Below are 17,967 nucleotides of genomic sequence, written 5' to 3' on the forward strand. Positions count from 1 at the left end.
AATATTTAATAGTATTTAAGTGTTTATTGTTTATTTAAAAAAAATGGTATTTCTAAAAAAACATTTCCATTTGTTTTGTAAGTTTGGTCTGAGTTCTTGATGCTTTTACAACGTTTTCACCAGCAGGTGTCGCTAGCATGTGCTGTTTCAAGTGCTTCGAAACATCGAATAATTTTTCGAAGCAATTGGTTCAATTGATTCAATGCTTCGAAAAGCTTAGTTTCTCCCATCACTACTTTACTGTACTGGTAGTTGTAGTGTTTTACTCTATAATCCAGATACCTTTTCAGTTAGAAAAACTACATCCCCCGGGCACCAGGCCCATCGGTCCTCCCACTTTCCTCAGCTCGCCTGCCCTCCCGCTTTCTATCGGTCCGCGGGGAAGTCGCAAGATGGCCGACGTCGCATGAAAGTATGTTCCTCTCCTCAACATGAAGTCGTGAGTGAGACAGAGCGAGGGAGCTTACATCGGGCTTTTGTTTTTGTTTTATTTTAGTTGTTTTACTTTATTTTTCCCTTAATTATTCATCTCATTCCGAATCGTGGCAGCCCCCGATTTGTCTCGACTAGTTGACGCGTCAATCACGCCGGGATCTTGGCTAACTGCGCGAGCTAGTTTGTTAGCCACAAACTAGCTCTTATAACAGGACATACTGTATTCACTAGCAGCTAGAGTTAGTTTGAATCACCTAACGGTCATGTTGGATAGCAACGGCGTAGTTGTTGTTTAGTTTGTAGAAAGGTTACAAATAAGATTATATTTTGATGTTACCATCATTGTCGACATCGTAACTGTAGCGTGCGCGCCGTTATCCTCCATCGTTACGTTGTAGACCGTGCAACATTGTAATTCATCAAAACAGAGAGACTGTAGCGGGATTATACTATTGACACAGTAAGGAATGGACACAGATTGCACGAACACGACCAAACGTAAAAAATAGCCACGCGTATCTGGAATTTTACAGGGGGTCGGTCGGCACTTGCATTTGTGGGATAATTTATCTGACATTTCAGCTCTTTAGTTATCCAACTACAAGCGGACAGATCTAGTTCTGAGCACACAACCTAGAATTCAACTTCTTAACCAGACCCATCCATCTCAAGCGCTTAGACACAATATGGGAGTGCAAGGGTTTCAGGAGTATTTGGAGAAACGCTGCCCTGGGGCGGCAGTTCCAGTAGATCTTCTCAAGTTCGCGCGAACCGCAGGCCGTCAGCCCCCACACCACCACCACCACTACCACCATCCCCATCATCCCAGCTCGCTGCCTCCGCCTCCCCCGCCAGCGCGCATTCTGGTTGACGCAGACTCTGGCCTTCAGCGGCTCTACGGGGGCTACCAGACCGACTGGGTTTGTGGAGGCGAGTGGAATGCAATGCTCGGCTATCTGGCGGCGCTCTCCCAGGCCTGTCTGTACCAAGGCGGACTGGAGCTGGTGGTGGTCTTTAACGGAACGCTTGGCAAGGATCGCTGGCCGGAGTGGGCGCGGCGGGCGCAGGGGCAGCGACAGACCGCACAGCTCATCGTCAACCACGTCGGAAGCAAGGCCACGCCCCCTCCGCGGGCCTGGTTCCTGCCCCCGGCCTGCCTGAGCCACTGTGTCCGCCTCGCCATGTTCCGATTCCGCGTGCGGGTGAGTGGCCTGATGCCCCCCTCGAGAGGAATTGTGGATTGCCATGTCCTTTTAGCAGCTTTCTTACTTTTTTACATTTCAATGTAGAGAGTTTTAGCCAATTTGTGCTGCAATGCATTGCCAGTTTCATTGTAAAAGTGTTGGCAAAGCAAGTAAAATAATCTTCAAAATCATCAATTTTCATTAAACTGTCATTTTAAAGGTGCACTCTTCCCTCATTAAAGTTTTACACGTAATGCAGTGATTAATATTTTGAAAATGTTTACAATGATGTACAGGTGAGACTCCAGTCAAAATAATAAAAAAGCTGTTTTATTTTACATGGAGTGGGTCTCCTCATGAAGGCTGCCATGTTATGATCACATGACTAGTCAATTGCTCATTGATTCACCCTCTGACACTTTTGCTTGAGGAATAAGTTAATCACAGCTGACAGACAATTTTGGATCTCTAGCTAATGTGTGTTATAAGGTTGTCACAATACTGGAATTTATAACTTTGATACAGCAACTAGAAAAATATTGATATTCAACATAATTTTTGACACTACATGGAAAAATTGCTACAACTCTTTCCCACACAATTCAAAGTGTTTTCTTATCAACGGAAACTCTGATGTCCGAGATACATCAGGCCCGAAAGCTCTGAGTAAGGTGATATATCAATAAAATTATTAGTTTTACTATTTCTAAGAAAATTACATTACGAGTAGTAATACAACTGCACTGTAAAGTAAAAAAAATTGAATTTAAAAAAAAAAAACAGTATATGAATTAAAGTATCTGTGACCACAGGTTTACATATGCTTCTTATTAGAAATGTGTGTGAAATGCTGTGATTATCTGTCGACAAAATTGTTGGAAACTATGCAGATGTGAAAAAAACTGCGTACCTCGCAGTGTCCATCGTGTTACAAAGTAAATGTTAAACTCATTGCACAGAGATGGAGTTTGCTGCGTTTATTTTGAACAGAGTCGTTCGCGTGTAAGAACACAGTGATGCACTTCACTTTGAAACATGCAACAAACTATATATTTATTTAATTAAAATACACACTGCTGTTTGTGTCACCTTGATGTCAGAGCTGGTACCAGTGTATCAGTGCTGCATAAAATGAGTATTGCAATTGTTTCAAATATTCAGAATCAATATGTATTAAAAAATGTATAATTTGACAACACTAATGTGTTAGTATAAACCCAAGATGAGCCAAAAAAGTAGGCTAATAGAGTGCACCTTTAAGCTGGATGGTCAAAATGCTGTTTGATCAGAAATTCAGAGCAATAGGAGCTTGTTTATCAGTAGATCACAAGAATACATGGTCTCCTTCCACCCTGCTTATGTTGTAGGTGGTGCAGACCCTGGAGGACCACCATCAGGAGGTGCTATCCCTGTACAGAGACTATGGTTTTCAGGGTCTGATTGCACAGGACTCAGAGTTTGCGCTATGCAATGTTCCGGCCTATTTCAGCTCCCACGCTCTCAAGCTCTCATGGAATGGCAAGAATCTGACCACTCACCAGTACCTGCTATCAGAGGCGGCTCGCCAGCTCGGCCTCAAGACCCAGCACCTGCCCATCTTTGCTGCTCTTCTTGGTAAGTGACGCCACAGGTTTTTAGTCCAGGACGTGACTTGCGTTTTCTCCATACATTGGTTGGTTCTAAATGTGGGTTTTAAAAAAAAAACAGGTAACCACATTCTGCCAGATGAAGACTTGGCTGCCTTTCATTGGAGTCTGCTAGGCCCAGAACACCCTCTTGCCTCCCTAAAGGTGCTTATACAATTTGTCATTTCACACTTTTTCAAATATTTTCATTCTTCCATAATTGTAATTGATCATACAGACTTAAGCATCCTTGAGCATCAGTTTTATCAATATAACCCATTCTTTTAACTTCATTCTTTGTTCTTCTTCTCTCTGTTCAGGTAAGGGCTCATCAGTTAGTGCTCCCTCCATGTGAGGTTGTTATTAAGGCTGTATCTGAGTATGTGGCATCCATCAAAGATCTTGGGAATTTAGATTCGGTGGCCAAGGATGTTTTCAAGCAGTCACAGGTGAAGCATGGCTGTGTTACCATATGCGTTTTCATGTACTACCTCACCTTAAAAGTTCACCATAACATGGGGACTTTCTAATTTTTCTAACCGCCAGTCACAAACTGAAGATAAAATTGAGAGGTTTAAGAAGGCAGTGGAATACTTTTCAGCGGCCAGTAAACCAAGACCTCTCTCCATGGGACCTTCTCCTTACCTCTGTAGGTATAATGTGGTGTTTGAAGACCCTTGACAGTACATACACTAACCTTCAAAGTTTAGGATCAGCAGGCTTTTTTTTCCGTTTCTTGAACACCAAATCAGCATATTAGAATGATTTCTGAAGTATCACTGAAGACTGGAGTAATGATGCTGAAAATTCTGCTTTGCATCAAAGGAATAATTTATGTTTTAAAATAGTTAAATAGAGAACACTTTTAAATTGCAACAATATCTCATAATATAACTGTTTTTACTGCATTTTTGATCAAAGGAAAACCCCTTACAGACCCCAAACCTTTGAACAGAGTGTATGTTTATTTTCCATATGATAAACTTTGAAATCAATCAGATTATACTCACACGATATTAATTTGGTTTCCCTGACTCTTCTTTCAGTTCCAGGCTTTGGGCCTAGTCAGTTTAGTGGACCTCCAGGCCACATGGGGGCAATGCAGCCTGTAAAAGCTCAGGTAATTTTTCTACTAAAGAAGTGTAGTGCCTCAAATCATGTTTATTTTCCCGAAACTGATTTCAGCCAATCTCTTCTTTGCTGTTCTCCACAGTTTGGTCCACCCCAGGTGTCAGGTGTTAAGGTGCCTTATCCAGGTGGGCTCTACGGACCCGGCCCTGCCACTGGTCCAGCCCTTTTATGCCAGAACCCAACTCAGCCTCTGCAGGACTGTAATGATTCACTAGTTGGGAAAATGGGCTTTGCTGATTGGTCTGCTCCATATGATTCCTCTCAAGGTGGCAACCGACAGCCCAATCATCACACTGCTGCTCCTACAGGCCCCTCCCCCTCATCATCGTCGTCTTCAGATGGGGAGGAGCAAAATGACACCAGCACTAAGTGAGTTTATATTGTACAGAATCTGTTCATTGTGTTGTGTACCTGCAAACAATCTGCTATTCAGAGCAGAATGAATATTCATTTTCTGTCGTAGTCATTTGGCTGACAAGTCTACAAGATGGGAAGATCCCAGTGGACAGGGCGGCAGTGGCTCTGGGGACGGGCACCATGGTAACGGAAGTGGGCCGTCCATTCCATCATTGCTGTCCATGCCAACGCGGAGTCACATGGACATCACAACTCCACCCCTTCCACAGGTCAGTGCCGAGGTGCTGAGAGTGGCAGAACACAGACACAGAAGAGGACTCATGTATCCACAGATCTACCACATCCTGACCAAGGTACAACAGTCACACAGCATGTGCTCACAAATAAATGGCATTCTGGTTTCATCCCTAATATTTCTTGCTGAGGAAGTTTTGAAGTTTTTACTTTTACTTTTTTTTTATGCATTTAAGATCAGTATTATTACTTAGGTTTATGTATTTTAAAGTTAATTATAATATTATATATGATATATAGTGTATATACAGTATCTCACAGAAGTGAGTATACCCTTCACATTTTTGTAAATATTTTATTATATCTTTTCATGTGACAACACTGAAGAAATGACACTTTGCTACAATGTAAAGTAGTGAGTGTACAGCCAAAATATTGGATACCTTAAAAAACCTGAATAAATATTAAATAAACATTTTCTAACAAAAAAGTAGAAAAAAAGAAAAATGCACAAAGAACTTGTATTGAGATTTCTCCATCTACAGATTTTTCCCTAACTCACTTTTGTGGCCAGCGGTTTAACATTAATGGCTGTGTGTTGAGTTATTTTGAGGGGACAGCAAATTTACACTGTTATACAAGCTGTACACTCACTACTTTACATTGTAGCAAAGTGTCATTTCTTCAGTGTTGTCACATGAAAAGATATAATAAAATATTTACAAAAATGTGAGTGGTGTACTCACTTCTGTGAGATACTGTAATATAACCTTTGATGTTTAAAGGGATGGTTCACCCAAAAATTAAAATTCAGTCATTAATTACTAGGGCTGGGTATCGATTCAGATGTCCCGATTCGATTCGATTTCGATTCGCAAGCTAGGTGAGCCATAGACCTTGGTTAGACTGTAAAATAGCAGACATGTTTCGAGTGTTGTCACAGTACCAAAACATAAATGGCTAATACCAATACCAGGCAACTTTTGAGGTTTACAAAACTGATTTAAGTACCACAGCAAAAATGAATGTGCTGTTCAATTTTTCATTTTTGGGTGAACTATCCCTTTAAGGGTTTTTCCATTGTTTTAATTTTTGTTTTAGTATAGCACTATAATACCATTTATATTTTTACTTTTTTTATAATTTAAAGAAGAAACCAATCCGATGTATAGTTGACATTTGAGGCTTAATACTATAGAAAAGCACTAAAAGTTTTTCAATTAGTGTTTTCAGCTTGTTTATTTTCATATAAAAATACGGCATGCAGTGGCATCAAACAATGGTATAAACATCATTCAATGTAAATTGTGATAATCGTAATTAATAATCGCAATTACAATTTCAAGGCAATAATCGACAATTATGATTTTTGTCATAATCGTGCAGCCATATTCTTACTAAATGATTGGATAAGTAGATCAGCACTGAACCCGAGGAGCTCTGGGTGTCTTGAGCGGTATTGTGTGTTTACAGGTATATGATGCAGTGGCCGGGGGGTCGCATTCTTCAGCGCCATGAGCTTGATGCCTTTTTGGCTCAAGCTGTGTCCAACCAGCTCTATGAGCCTGACCAACTTCAGGAACTCAAGGTAACGCATTTCTCATTAACTCTGTCACACAGTGACCACCCCCTCCAGCAAATAGGGCTAGCCTTTTTTATTTGATTTTTTTCGCTGTGCTTGTATTAGGGCTGCACAATTTGAAAAATGTTGTGGTTTATATCAATGTGATTATTATCTATTATTATTACTATTATTATTATCAATAACTATAACAACTATTATTAGTAGTATTCTTATTTATTTCTGAATTAAAATATTTACCAAAATAAAAATATATCGCTATTGTCAAATTTCATAAAAAATAAAAAATAAAAAAAAGATTTAAGAAAAGTAATACAATAATCATTATTTTATTTTACAATACAGTTGTAATACAACAATACTAATATTTATGGCTGTCTTAATTTTTTTTATTTTCATTAAACCATCAAGATTTTATTTTGGCAAAAACCACAGGGAGCCCTTAAAACTTATTTTATTGACAACAGCTGGTTTATAATTACAATTTTGTGTTGTTTTCCCAAATGAATGAGATTAGTTTGTATGGAGCAGCATTTACTGTAAACTGAGCCTCTCTGAGATGCTGAAAAAGTATATAACGTATGTATCAAACGTATGTGTGTGTGTGTGTATATGTATGTATATATATATATATATGTATATACATATATGTATATATGTATTACGTGTGTGTGTTGGCAGCATCTCAGAGAATGATTGAAAACTAATTAAAGATTTTTATTTCTAATTAAAGATGTACTTTTTATTGAGTCAATAGCAGATGGATAGAGAGCTGTGGTTTCAGACTAAAGTACATTTGCATGTGTTTGCATGTTCTTATATAACTGTACAGGCCCAGATTACAGTAAAAGCAGTGAGAGGCAGGATTGAATTGAACACTGCACACAACATACCCCATGCACTCTTTATCTTTGTATCTTCCACGCTTTCTTTATTAAATGTTCATTCACAACAATTTTGACACTTTTTTTCTTTGCCTTGAGGCAAAGCATGTTTTCAGACAAGACTAACTTGTACGTAAGGACTCAACAGCTCAGCTCAACTTCAATAGCTGTATGTCACATAAAGCAAAAGGTTCAAGGCAAAACATTTCTTTAAAATAGAATGCTGTCTTTCAACTGTCAGGCTGTCAATAATCTGCTTTGAAAGAGCTCTGTGAAATCTGAAATGACAAGCTACTGTGACATTTACCAGGCTGATGCCAAACATGCCGTCGGATCATATTTCTTCTCTATGACACTGATACCAGGTGGAGAAGGTGGATAACCGTGGGGTGCAGCTGGCCTCTCTGTTCATGGGTGGAGTGGACACTGCCCTGTTTGTGAATGATGTATGTGGACAGCCCTTGCCATGGGACCACTGCTGCCCTTGGGGCTTTTTCGATGGGAAGTTGTTCCAGAGCAAGCTAGCTAAAGCCACCAGAGACAGAGCCTCCTTACTTGATATGTGTGAAGGCCAGGTAACAAATGTATAGATGCAGTCACATCTGTTTAGTATTTGGGAATATTTAAGGGTTTTTTATTGTCTTTGACGCTTTGTCCTGCAGGAGGAGCTGGTTTCAAGAGTGGAGAAGATGCGCCAGGCCATTCTGGACGGCATCAACCTGTCCCGGCCACCTCCCCCACCTCCACCACTGCCACCCCCTGCATTCCTCCCCCCTGCCATGGTGCCCCCTTTCTACCCCATGCATCCTCTATACCCTCCTCGCCACCTGGGCTCAATGCCTCCTCTTCCTCCTCACCATCACCACCAGCACCGGCACAGGGCCTTCCCAGGTTAGACCTTCCTCCCATTTAGCACATTTAGTTGATTTTATTTACTGCCCTTTGGGTGCCACTTAGTCATTTTCTGAAACTTTTTTTTAGGAATCCAGTCTATACCTCCCCAGGGTGGCAAGCTGGAAATAGCTGGCATGGTTGTTGGTCAGTGGGCTGGGAACAAACCAGTCCGTGGCAGAGTCAATATGCAGGTGGTGTCAGTAGGAGGGAAAGGGTGAGTCCATTCTGTGTCATAAAATAGTGGCCATACAGCTGATTATTTATGGAGGTATGACAGAAGCCTCACAACAAATGGCTCCTCTCTCTCTGCTGCTCTTTATCAACTCTCAATTGCACAACCTACTGGTGAGGCTTCTAGCAGCAAGTGGAGATTTTAATGCATTAAACTCTGTGCATGTCGACTTCATATGTATTTCCGCTAAAATCTCAGTGCTGTACCAGCTGATAGAAAACCGTGGCAGTAGCAAACTCTTATTTCTAATAACTGTTTATCTCCAAAAATTACGATATATTATAGTATTGTGTACTCCATTAACTATAGTAAACATAACATTTTTGGTATTAAACCATAACATTTTAGTAACGAGTTCCAGAAGCTTTAAATAACCTTAGTGTTAAGGTGTTTCATATTCATATTGCTTTGTCCTGTCATGTAATACTTTCTCAAGATTTAATTTTGTGCTTCATTTTCTCAGTTTTCATACACTGCGCTGCACCAGAAGTTGCAGTGGTTTTTGACGCTAAATGCAGAAGTGTTTGTGTATTGAGACTATTCTTAGATTTTCAATTTACAATCAAATTTTAAATTTTACCTGTCAAAAAGATTGTATTACCTGGTGAAGATGGTATATATTTATTTATATCGAATAAATACGAATACAAATGTGCAGTGTTTTTTTTTTGAAATATTCACTGCGGAAAATATACAAACATGTTAAATTGCAGCCTCAAAAAAATTCAATGGTTTTAAATGCAGTTGAACATGCTTTGTGCCAAAGACATTTTTCATAAATATATAATTCTCTCCACTATTGTGTACATTTTACAGAGCTTATCTGTTAATGTAGAGGGCGTTATTGTTGTATTATTGTTTTTAAGCATAAAAAATCAGCCAAAATGTTATCCCTAATGCACATATGTATATATAACATCTAATCTTTTTTTGTTGTTTCCCAGAAGGGGTAAAGAATTGACAGTGAAAGGAAGGGGAGGGAAGAAAGTGACCACCAACAGAACACCGGTCAGTCTGATGCATAACTTTCACGCTAAATGCTAAATGTGAGCGAGGAGATAAACAATTTTTTCCCTTCTCTTTCTCCCAATGTTTCTCGTAGACTCTGTCCTCTTCACCACCCTCCAGCCCCCCAAAACTCACCGAGGACGCTAATGCGGTGGGGCGGCCCACGGAGGGAACGGGGACCGCGTCGCAGCAGCTGAACGGCAGCTCTTCAGGAAGCGCCATTGGTCAAGCTCTTGACCTGCCACCACTGGCCCAGCCAATCCAGTGTGCCTTAGCCAGCAGAGACAACCAGTCAGGAGATGGGGTGGAGGTAGAGGCCCCTTATTGCCTTGACGACTGCCCATCAGATGGTGCACTACAGAAAGAGGAGTAATTACATCCCATAATGTAATAAGAATGAGAGAGTGAGAGGGAATGATCTAAGGTCGACTGCCTTTTCCTTGCAAAATTGAATATTTAGGGCACAGTAGCCACTTTGTGTTGTCATGGTATAATTTATGATGCTGCACATGCTGGAAACGACAGATGGACAGTGTCAGGAATGCGGTCTATGTGTCACCTTAAGCTGGGTTTGGTTTAAAACTGAGCGAGTTTAAATCACAACCCTCGACTGCACATCGCCCTGAATCTTCTGGTTCTGGACCTCATCCTTTCCACTGGCCCATCAGTGTTGTAGCATCGTGAAAAGCTCTCGAGTCTTTATTTCGACACCGTTTTCTTTTCAGACCTTAGTACATTGACGGTGACCTTATATGTATGATTGCCTAAAATGGCTACGAAAAGCCCCCTATTGCCCAAAGTGTATTTGAAAATTGACCTACTTGAAATACTTGCACGTGTCAAGTAGCACAGCAGCACCTGCTCTAAAGTTTCCACCACACAGCAAAAAATCACACTATTTGTACTACACATGGCTGTATCTGCAGTGTACCACATAGGGGAGGATTCAAATCAACACTGCCCTGAATACAGTAGACGAGTGGAAACTTACGGAGAACGCGGGTTGTATTTGTATGTCACAGTGTGCATTCACACACACATGGTAGTCCCTTTTTTTTTTCTTTGCATATTATCTTATCAAAGAGTGATTTGCATGTGGAGAAATTGCTATTGTCTTCAGCACAGGGGCCACGGGCGGCCCGAGAAGTCCAGGCTCAGAGAGCCGTGTTTGAGTAACGGCGAGCAAACGGAAGGGAAAGATTCGTACAGGTTACAATCTGCATCGCATAGCTATCTCTCCTCTGTTGCTTTCTATCACATGTAGACAATCTTCTTTTAGGCCCACATCCCCTTGAGGATTCACAGCAGTACTCAAGTAGTTCTAAAGTCGGAATATTTAAAGCACCTTAAGCCCGAAATTATACATATGCAAGCCCCTCCCCTCGACTGAGGAAGAAATACCCTTAAAAATGTATTGTATTGTAACGTAAAGCACTTAAAATATTATTTATGATAGTACTGCGCTATATAAATACAGTTAATTGGTTAACATCCTTTTATTAAGCAGCAGGCTGTCATTTCTTTTGACAGTTTAACTGTCCAGATACACTTAACCTTGCGTGTTGTTTACCAGTATGACGTACAAATCAACACCAACCCATTTGAATGTGAGAACGGAGTGCGTCGGAGTTGCACTTTGTTTTAAAACCGAAAACACACTGGGTTGTCCTCGAACCAGGATAAAGAAAATCGAGGCCTCTGGCAGAGTTAGGGAGGAAGCAGTGTGTTCGGAGGAAACCGTGATACTGTTTGACATCCCAGCCGTTTGTATATAGACCCAAATGTACATGATCCTGTTACGCAATGACATGATTTAGGGGAGTGATTTTATCAGTGGTCGAGAATGCACACAGTCCCTCAGACAAACCTGCCATTTGACATCTCTCTGCTTCACAACATTTTGCTTTCGGGTTTTAGCAGCTCTTTTTTTTTCGCCCCTCGTTGTTCACGTCTCCTCTGTGCCTTGTGCATGTGTACCATGTGGATGCTTTTTGTACATGTGCATTCTCTCACCATCGCTAAAATCATTGTAGTTTATTTACGCTCGAAAGAAATGAATCTAAAGAACCCTAGGATCACCTTTTATTGTGGCAAAGTCATTTAAAAAGCAAAAAAATAAAAATAAAATTGGAGTCTGTGCTTCACCAGACTGTTTCGTGATCAGTCCGTCTCGTCTTGTTTTTGTGACAGTCCTATGAACTCATGCACTTCTATGTTCAAAACATTACTTCTATTGAGGCGAATAGGCTTTAAAATGAAAACGAACGAAACACCCTGAAGATTAAAGCCGCACTTGCTGTTATATTGACCATTTTGCATCAGATGGTTAGGAGATTAATTTTACTTACATGTTAATGTTTTTAATGCATTTTAAAAACATAATACATGTTTTGTACCAATGATTTGTTGGACGTAATGAATGAGAATTTAATTTTAAGAATAACTAATACACTTGAGAGAGGCTATTGCATTTAATCATAGTTTAAGATCTGTACAATTGACAATGTCAAGATTACATCACAGCTTTCTATTGAAGTTATAAGATGCACCTTATTTTGTTAAGAAGTTAATATTATATTTAGTGCCACTAAAAATATATCGAAAGCTCTTTAAAGCAGATTATGGAAGACGCCCATTATAGTTACATGTCTATGTATATTCTGCAAATTCTCACTCTTGAGGAATCCAGACAGATCAGTCCGTCAGAAATATCATGATGACCTGAAGCATGCATTGTTAATGCAGTTTGCTATAAAATAAGTAAAAAAATGACAGTGATATATCGGTGTCAGAATATGACAATACTGGACATACCGGACAGACTTTAAACCAAGAAGAATCTTGACCGTAGCGTGACAGGTAGTGTTTGTGAACTAACACGCTACACCGTCATGCACGCTAGAGCATTTCAAACCTCAACCTTAGGTTGTCACATTTATTACGAGTTAAGTACAGTAGTGTTAGTTTTCAAGAGAGGATCTCCAGTATGTTAGTGCATATGAACATGCATACGCACCCGTTAATGGAATTTCGGTTTCCTCAGAATAACAGTAGATCCTTTTAAAACAATCAGTCCTTTTTGATCTGTGATTTACAGCCGTTTCAGTTAGTTGGGTTTTTTCTCAGTGTGTTTGTCATAGAGTATCAGTAACTCCTTCACATTTAGTTATAAGTGTAATCTAAGAAAGGAACAGCATAAACCGAAATATACAGGCACACCAAATAAAGATATAATCTCTCTCTCGCACATACACACAGCACCTTTGTTATACCCGTAGAGAGACATCAGTTAGTATGAGGGAGAAAAAAAAAAGTAAAAAACTTTGGCATATTCAGATATTAATGTATTGTCCAGTGTGTTAATTTCTCTTACTGAATTTGCAGTTTCAGATGCTTGGTTCCAAAGTTACCCTCTCCAAAGCTTCTCTGCTTTGCTCTGTTCTAGATTGCTGCTTTAACTCTCATTCAGACATTTATGGAGATTCATGTGAGAGTAAAATATAGAAATATCTAGTGGATAATATTTGGGTTGAATGAGAAGGATGCTCTGGAGATCAGTGAGGTTGTTAGAATGGCGCTGTTTTACTCCAGATGCTGGTCTTGATAAAACCGTTAAAACATTTGGTCACAAATGCAAATCCCAACGTTTTCCCTTTTCTTTTTTTCCATCCCCTTTTTCACAGTTTTATGGGCCATGGACATTCACAGTCACAATAAGTTCAAGTGTTCTCCCTCTTCTTAGCTCTTGTCTCTGTTCATTCTTTTATTCTTGCCTTTGTTTCCCCCGCTGCAACTCTCCTTACATTTTCATACTAACAGTGAGAGATTTTAACTTTTATAATTAGTATAATAATCTGTCTGTAAGTAATCTTAGACAAGAGTTGGTAACATTTTCAACAGTGAATCGAGAAATTTAACCTTACCATCTTTGGTTTCATTCAGTTGTGAAATTGTGTTTTTTCCTTTTTTTAATGTTATTACAACAGCTACTCCTTTGACCGTTGCTACATTTAGTATTAAAATTTGCTTAGCAGAGATGACTAGATATTTTCAACTGTAATGATTGCAATTTTCCTCGCCTCTATTTTGTATGGTATCATTTCAGACCACTTCACCATTATGATGTAATTGTCACTCGTAGAAATAACATTGTGTTTTTCAGTCTCTTTAAAATTGTCAATTTAAAGCTGAATTATTTTGAGCAAATTTTGCTTCCTTGCACACAAAGCAGACTAATACACATTTGTGCAACATACACATTTTTAACCAAAGTTGATTTCTGGAAAGTGCTTTTCCAGTATATAGTTAACAGTCTTGATTCTCTTTCTGGATCCTGTATATATGATTATACAGCTATGTGTTTTCAGTAATTGAGTTATTAGAATACGTAAGGGGTCCGTAATCAGATACTAAATGAAGAAAATGTGATGTTTACATCTTTTTGGTGAACAGTGGCTAAATCTTGTATCGTCCAGTTTCATTGCTAAAATGAAGATTACTTTATTTCCTCTCAAGTGTAGCCTTGGACACAGCTCTTCATAGCGATTAACCCTAGAACACTTCTTCAGCTCCCATGCACATGTATCGTCCCTCTGAAAAATGTAGCTTCAATGTAGTCATGGATAGGTTAAGTGTGAACACATACTGTAACCATGCGCGCACACACAACAGCTATTTTGGTGAAGAGTTTTGCCTGTGCATTCCTGTAGATTTGTGTCTGAACCTCAGATCTGACTCTTGCTTTATAACTGTTACCCCTGTATCCTGGCTCTGTCGCCCTTCACTCCACAGGACCACTGGTATGGTCAGGTTTCGATCCTAGTCTGATAATAGCAATGTGTTGTGTACAGTGGGCCGCTGACATCCTACATTTTCTGGAAGTACGTAGCCTCTATATCTCGTCCTCTTTGCTTTTTAGCATGTGCCCCCAAGACCGTCAAGTCGAGACATCCATTTGTAGGCAACACATTCTGTCGTCTGTTCTTGGAAAACCGATCCATTCATCAACACAAACGCATTGATGCATGCATCAAGATCTCCAAAAGCTCCCAAAAACTTGTGAAGTGAAGGGTAAAGTTCATTATTATTATTGCTGTTATGGTTATGATCGTTATTAACAATTTCTCATTTTTAGTATAAAGAAAGCACCTGATTGTTTTGGAAAGAAACTTTTTCTTTTTAATTTGTCTTACTGTTGTGGTCTGATTTCACAGTGGATTGGGAAGAAAGCCAAAAGGCTCAGCGAGAGAGAGAGAGTCAAAGTTGGCAGTCATGTTTGTATGGTTGGGAAATGACTTACAGTGCTGAAATAAAATTTATTCTTTTAGTAAACAGGAGTTATGGTTTTTATTTTCCTGTTTATTTGAAAGACATTCAGCATTATACTGCCATGTTTTCTGTTTAAGGAAATACGGCTTCTGGGTTGTAACTGAAAAAGTAAGACTTGTAAAATTAGGGTTATGTATCATGCACACTGAATTATTAATGTGGACTACAGTTAACAAGATTTTAATTAAAGTATATTTAGCAAGGATGCATTAAATTGATCAAAAATGTAAGACAAAGTCAGAAAAAAATATTTCAAATAAATGTTCCTTTTATCTTTATTCGCCAATGGAATATATAAAAAAATATTAATCAGCTCAACTGTTTTCAACATTAATAATTTTTAACATTTTTTAAAAATACTATTAAAACTACCCCAAACTTATGGTAAAATACCATTGTTTAATAATTTTTGTTTGTTCATCGTCATAGTACCTTATTGTTAATGTCACAACTGACAACTAAATGTATTCGTAGCTAAATATCCTGCCTGCTGGTAAAGTACCGTTCGTTGTCATACCTAATGTTAACTCGCTGAACTTTAATGTAAAATTTTAATAAAATGTAACAATTTATTTAAAAAATGTAGGCTATAAAAATAATTAGGCAATCAAATCACAAGTCTATTTTTTGTTCGTGGAATGTCCGTTTATTCATATTTCTAAGCATAACATTTTCAAAAGATGCTGCAATTTTCTCTCGTTCAGGTTGTGACAACCACTGCTTAACTGCACACTTTGTAGTCCACTTAATTATGCAGTCGTGATCTGAATGGAAGGCGGATCGGATCACTCGAGGGGCAGGTCACCTCAGGGGTAGATGTGCGTGCCTGCAGCAGCTGGTATAGCTCTGTTCTTGCTGCTGGTGTAAGATGGCGGTATCATGTACAGTCGCGGTCTCAGGTGAGCGAAACAACACGTTCCTTCTTTGAAATGTCATTGCCGCAGTCACCGTGAACACTGGCGCTACATTTGCATTCTGTCTCGCTTTTGTCTAGACACATTTCAGTTTAATTTGACGACTAGGTTTGTTTTAGCTTGCAATTTTTTGATGATCATACCAGGCGCACTAGTGAGGCAACCGCCATTTTTCGTATTTGATAGCATAACTATAATATCAGAGTATATTATCATAATGTTATGAGAAAAGCGGAGTAGATCATGCACGAGAGTCTACAATTTCCTCTGAAATATTAGCCGACAGAATGCTCCATTTCAAGCGTCAAGTCAATCAAGTTAGGCTGTCGATTTGATTTGTAAAGCTGCAATTTCTCGATAAAACACTTGATAATCGCACGCGTGTCTCTGCTTGTCATGATAAAGTGAATCTGGCGGCCAGACAGCCGAAACGCCTCTTGTGATTCAAACACATCAGACTGACATGCATTATCATGCCTTTGCCAGCTGTTGATTCCTGAGACACAAGTACTGAGCTAGTATGGATGGTTTGCAATAATAATAGACCATGTGGTCAGTCATCATCAGCTCTGGCATTCAGTTCAAATGCATATTATTTTGATGCAAAGATGTTTGAGACTTGCATTGCTCAAACGTGCACATCCCTGCTGGAAGATACAGTTTAAGATGGTAGATGAGATGTGGAGCATGTCAGCCTGATTCTAGCTGGTGCAAACTGGTAGACCATCATTGGACTGGCAACAAACAAGAAGAAACCAGTAAAAATGTTATATAACTCAGCCAGCAGCTTAAGCTTGATTTTCCAACAGGGATGCATGTTTAAGGGACCACAGTGTGTTTGCATATATACTATTTTGTAAAGTATGAAAAACGTTTCCATATTGGTTGAGATCATTGCTTAATTTCACTTGGTCCTAATACATATTGACACAGCTGTTTCCTTTCTGGCATCATCTTTACAAATGCAGTGCACTGCATAATGCATATAAACAGGGACACAGTCATGCAGTGAAATCTAGTTGTGCATATATTGTAATGCATACTATATTATTGTAAATCAATATTTAATATGCAGCATTCATGATTTTTTTGCCAGTGCTCTTTAAGCTTCAATAATGAGCACATGTAAGTGGCACATTAATCACATCAGATGCCGCAGAGCACCAGATCCTTGATCCATTTTGTGCAATCTCTTTGTTGTTCATGGTGTATCATGACTCACATTTCAAAAGATGAGTTGTATTGCCAGAAATCTGCCCACACTCATGGTGTGGATGTTTGAGGAAGGTTAATACTGGGTTAAAGGGATGATGACGACAGACAGCTTTCACTGTGCGATTTATAGAAATCAAATTAGCAATAGCAAAGGTGGTTCATTTAGAGTAAAAATAGCACAAATAAGCATTTTATTTCTAGCACTGACATGTCTTTCTGCCTCTCTTCTCCTCCCGCAGGGTACCAGACAGAGGGGCTGCTGCGTTGGGGGCTGTGGAATGAGGTAGTAGTTTGTATAGTTTGGGATCATACCAGATCTGGGAGATAACTATACAGCCTACTGTCTTTCTCACAGCTGCTCCCTCACATCAGATACACCAATGACGTACCTTCACATGGGATTTGTGGGATAGCTGAATATATTATGCATCTTTGTACTGTGTGCTTTCTGAGTGTGTAAAGAAATAGTAGATCATTGGTGATTGTCTCATTGTACAAATTACTATAGCTTAGCCCACAAATAAAAATATTGATGGTCATAACTAAAGATCTTGATTTAATTCATGTGGTCTTTATTGAATGGTTATAGATGTGTAAATAATTGGTGGTCAGAATTCAAACTGCCCTGTCACTATCTGATATGCTGTAACTAGATTGCTATGGTATGTGATTATGTTCACTGCCAGTTTATACATATGTGTATCTTGTGTGATTAATTATGTTATTATTTTGTTTGTTTACACCTGTTGTAATTTATAAAAGTAAATGAAATAGACACATTTGTGTCTCGTTCCTCAATTCACTTTATCAGTAATGATTTAGGACCTATATTATGTGATTTTTACTATTCCTAAATTAAATTAGCCTTATAAAATCTCTTTTCCCAAGGTGAGTTTTTTTTAGGCAACCTTGAGCCAATCTTAAGGCGGAAGGTATGTAATGCA

The 17,967-nt window shown here is 39.1% G+C and overlaps 1 protein-coding gene across 1 annotated transcript; it reads left to right on the forward strand.

Moving 5' to 3' along the window:
* Window positions 1-352: 352 nt before the first annotated feature.
* On the forward strand, window positions 353-14,897 carry LOC107737685 (constitutive coactivator of PPAR-gamma-like protein 2). The gene is made up of 15 exons (XM_016549273.1): window positions 353-1,637; window positions 2,987-3,233; window positions 3,327-3,409; window positions 3,565-3,693; window positions 3,791-3,893; window positions 4,291-4,364; window positions 4,458-4,744; window positions 4,839-5,105; window positions 6,440-6,554; window positions 7,798-8,007; window positions 8,095-8,323; window positions 8,414-8,540; window positions 9,503-9,566; window positions 9,661-9,935; window positions 14,485-14,897. The coding sequence occupies exons 1-15, from the start codon at window positions 1,122-1,124 to the stop codon at window positions 14,585-14,587; spliced, it is 2,829 nt and encodes a 942-aa protein (XP_016404759.1). The 5' UTR covers window positions 353-1,121; the 3' UTR covers window positions 14,588-14,897.
* Window positions 14,898-17,967: the final 3,070 nt, after the last annotated feature.

Source organism: Sinocyclocheilus rhinocerous, unplaced genomic scaffold (genome assembly GCF_001515625.1).
Source record: "Sinocyclocheilus rhinocerous isolate Xijiao unplaced genomic scaffold, SAMN03320098_v1.1 scaffold72, whole genome shotgun sequence".
In the NCBI taxonomy this organism is placed as follows: domain Eukaryota; kingdom Metazoa; phylum Chordata; class Actinopteri; order Cypriniformes; family Cyprinidae; genus Sinocyclocheilus; species Sinocyclocheilus rhinocerous.

Coding starts and splice junctions, on each gene's coding strand:
- LOC107737685 (XM_016549273.1), top strand. CDS start 1,122: ATGGGAGTGCAAGGGTTTCAGGAGTATTTGGAGAAACGCTGCCCTGGG. Junction 8,324..8,413: donor CCGGCACAGGGCCTTCCCAG/GTTAGACCTTCC, acceptor ACTTTTTTTTAG/GAATCCAGTCTATACCTCCC. Junction 9,567..9,660: donor TGACCACCAACAGAACACCG/GTCAGTCTGATG, acceptor TGTTTCTCGTAG/ACTCTGTCCTCTTCACCACC.